Source organism: Poecilia latipinna, unplaced genomic scaffold, assembly GCF_001443285.1.
Source record: "Poecilia latipinna isolate Pla-1442-1.1 unplaced genomic scaffold, P_latipinna-1.0 Scaffold6641, whole genome shotgun sequence".
NCBI lineage: Eukaryota > Metazoa > Chordata > Actinopteri > Cyprinodontiformes > Poeciliidae > Poecilia > Poecilia latipinna.
Window position 1 is genome coordinate 1 of NW_015119257.1, and position 4,119 is coordinate 4,119.

Consider the following 4,119-nt stretch of genomic DNA (forward strand, 5'->3'; position numbering starts at 1 on the left):
TTGCTGTAAAAGTTTAAAGATATAGAGAAGGTGGAGAAGCTCACCTCCTTCAGTCTCCCAGAGGTGAAGGAAGGAGATAGGACACTACGGATCCTTTTCCATTGATCATCTTCAGCAATGGATACGGCATCATAGAGGGGCCCATTCAGACGGAAATTCTAACATAATTAAACAGCAGCTCATGAGAACTAAATGAAATGTATATCACTATGACTTCATATGGACTGTAGAGCAGTAACTACATACTCTGCGGTTGGTGAAGAAAGAGTAGCATTCCTTAACCAGAATGGCCTTTATGATTTCAGGATCTGCAACACACAACACGGGCTGGCGGCCATCGTAAATACTGAAAGATTAGAATGAAACAAACAACTTAAGCTGTAACAAATCAATGGTTTATTGTGTCTGTTCTTCAATAACAGTTACAACGTGAAAACTCACCCCCATATTTTCCCGTATTTCCTATAGCACTCTTGATCGAAGTTGAAGAACCCCTAATTACAAAAATAATGTTACATTAGAAATATAAGATAATTTAGAGAACACGTTTTATACAATTTTCAGCAGATTGAATTAATAAATAATGGGTCATCTTAAAGAATGTTGTTCAAAGAAGCTAAATTACATTATTCTGATTCAATATATTTAAAAAATATACATTTCAATTTAAATCAATTTAAATCCGCTACATTCCACTACTCTGGAATAAAGCGGAGTTAATTGGACCTGTTAGCATTTTTCTCTAAATCTTCAGCTTTTCATTGTAATGTCATTGTAACACTAATAAGCTAATGATAATCCAATAAAAATAATTCAAAGGTAACGATTTTATTAGAAACCAAGTGCCATCTGTTAGGACCATAAAATCTACCCTTGTGACCATTTAAACTATCAAAACCCCGAGTTTATGAGGAAATTATTTCCAGTTGCACTTTCATTTAAATTATTCCTGCCGATATTTTTGCCCTAAGCTTTCATTAGCAAATGAAATGTGATGCTAAATAAGGAAGGACTAAGGAAGCTATATACTGTAGCTGGAAGGGCCAAAGGACATTTGTTATAAATGTGGAATCTGAGATATTTATAATTCTTCACAACAATCTTCACATTAACCCCTGGATGGAAACTGGGGTCACCGGCATCCTGGTGCTCCTCCTCAGATCCACCACCAGTTCCTTGGTCTTTATCACATTGAGCTCCAGGTGGTTCAGTCCACACTATGTGACAAAGTTGCCCATAGCAACCCTGTACCTCTAGCTGGGTCATCTGAGAACTTCTGTAAATGATAGCTACAGAAGTACAATAGCTGAAGCCAGTTGCATAGAGGATAAGGGACAGTCCCTTGTGGGGCCCCTATGTTGCTGACAACAGTGTCTGATATACAGTGTCGCAGGTGAACAAACTGTGGTCTGTCAGTCCACAGTTCATAGACTTTGGACTGGCTGTCCACATGTAGACTGCAGACGATGTGGTTCAGCAGATAGTCGACACTCTGATGTGGGTGGTCAGTGCCACCCACAGCGCCTGTAGTTGTTGGAATCACAGGGACGCTGCGTCTTTGACACCAGAACAATGCAGTATGTTTTCCACATCACAGAGACCCTCTGTATGCTCATGTTGAAGATATGAAGGAAAATCATATTACAACTGCAATATCACAAAGCACAGGCTTTAAGGACCCTCGAGTTCACACCATTGAGGCCTGCAGCCTTGCCAGGGTGGAGTCTCACCAGCTGGTTTGTAAGGTGACCAGTTGAGGAGTCAAGGGTGGGGGAGTAGAAGAGGAGGGAAAGTGAGATGAAAGACTTTTGAGTTGATAGGGAAGAGTGAGTTGACAGCAACAGTGGTATTGCTGTCAATACCACTGTATCTGACACTGCAGAAACACTGCAGATTTTAATCGATCTGCAGTGTCAGATCGATTAAAAAAACTGTTTGAGTTCATTGGCTTTTTCAATGTTGAACTCTACAGCACTATTGCCAGCTGACCTGCCAACAAAAAAAAAAAAAATATATATATATATATATATATATATATATATATATATATATATATATATAGGCTAAAAAAAATATATATAGGCTATATATATATATATATATATATATAAAATAACTAAACTCCTTGCATTCACACTGGAACATTAGGATATTAGGAACATTAGTGAAGGAAACTTCACTAATGTTCTTTTTTCTGAATTTCTCTTTTCTCTTGGGTCAACATGTTTTTTAAATATATTTTATTTAGTGTCATTTATTTAAACTGTCATTCAGTTGACAATAATCTTAGAATCTGTTGTGTAAAAAAACTTCGATAAATAGATAAAATGCAAAATAAAATCGAATTCAAGTAATCTGTGTGAGAGTAAAATGTGTTAATACTCTGTGATCATACCACTTTAAAAAAGTGTTGAAAAAATAATTTTATCTTTCTACTCTTTTCAATATGTGCCTGTAGTCAAGATTCATCATTGGATTTGGTGGAAACAGATGATATTCCTGAAAATCTGAACCAGAACCAGACTTCTGTTACACAGATCAACTAACAGGATCTGCTATATTTTAATTTAGGTTTGACACTAAAATAGTTTATACACTGAATTTTGAGTCAAAGTAGAAGTTATGGTGAAATCTGATCACCATAACTTGTAGATTGTTTTTACATCAGCTCTCAAGCAGCTGTTGCAGGTCAGGTGCTGCTCTACAGTACAATCAAGACACTCATCTCTTAGTTGCAAAGAGAAACTAGAAACAGCTTAGCTTTCGTCTTAAAATGTTAACACATTTTATTGAGACGAAAGTTAAGCTTTAAACAAAAAGGATTACAGGGTGTCTAAATGCAGCAAAAACGTTTTGTTAGGATTGTTAGGGATAAATTTGGATCACATCAAGCAGATTGTCTGATTTTTAAAGTGTTTGTTTTTTCTTTATTAGGACAGGACATGTAGGTTGAACAACTTTCAACTTGTTTTCTTTGGCTAAATAAGGGAAATGACTCTCCTTTATTACCCATAAAAAGTAATTGGACAATGATTGTAGAACAGGTTCATACTCTCATTACTGCCAATACAAATACAGCATTTTACCCAAGCGTGAAACAGTAATGAGCAATAAGGACATGTAGTTGAGAATGTTTAGAGGTTCACAAAGTGTAGAAATCTTGTACATTTAAATCAGCATTTATCCTTTTAGATTTTCAAAAAATAAAGAAATAAAGTAAAAATAACAAAGGCTGCATAGACATCTTAAGAAGATCCAAGAAATCTAATATCTTTGATTAAAATGTTAACATGATCTACTTTTTATACTACAGGTGCGGTTTAAAAAGTGTTATACATACCCTTCGATAATGCAGCATTGTTCCAAAGAATGGGACAGGTTTAGGACCAGAGATACCTAATTTCTTGAAAGTTCCATAAGGCCAGTAGGCGTACCTGTGGATAAATAAGCCTGAAAAATTATGTGTGAAGTAAAAACAAAAGCAGTAAATTCTGAGCAGAAGAGAATAGAACAAATGTCAGTTTCAGATTCAAGTAACTAAATAGATCAATACTCATTCATTAACACTCACACAAGGAGGAGCGTGACAAAGGCAACCAGCAGAGTCCATGTCTCAGCGGAGAAGTACAAGAAGTAACCCATCTGTCCTCTCAGTGGAAGTATCTGGCTTTGTGATGCCAAATGTCACCACCTGTACCTTTTATCTCCTGCTGCGTGGATCTGTTACGCAAGGTGAAGTGTGTGAAAGTTAAACCAATGTTAGCGAAGCTGGTAGGTTTGCCCAAATGGTTTTCCACTTTGATCTGCATCCTTTGAGACTGTTTCAAGCTGGCACTGGTGTCTGTAATCAGAACTCTGACTATAATAACCCATCCATCATTCATCCATTTTCTGTGCACCCTTGTCCCTAGTGGGAGGGGTGCTGGTGCCTATCTCCAGCGAATGTTTTGGGCGAGAGGCGGGGTTGACTATTATAATAATAATAATAATAATAATAATGGAGGTTATTATTAGTTCTAGCTTACTGTCTAAGCTAGAACTTCAAATTATTGATTATTTCTTTGTCAAGCTAATACTACTAATCTCTTCTCATGATAAAGTCTTATCTACAATTTCTCT

General features: G+C 36.4%; 1 protein-coding gene across 1 annotated transcript; it reads right to left on the bottom strand.

Moving 5' to 3' along the window:
• Nucleotides 1–20: 20 nt before the first annotated feature.
• LOC106944029 (cytochrome P450 3A30-like) lies at nucleotides 21–3,703 on the bottom strand (the record flags this gene model as incomplete). The annotated part of the gene is made up of 5 exons (XM_015027302.1): nucleotides 3,572–3,703; nucleotides 3,341–3,434; nucleotides 442–494; nucleotides 247–346; nucleotides 21–158 (listed from the first exon to the last, which is right to left on the bottom strand). Coding segments are annotated over exons 1-5 (456 nt in total), but the record flags the coding sequence as incomplete, so codon positions are not given.
• Nucleotides 3,704–4,119: the final 416 nt, after the last annotated feature.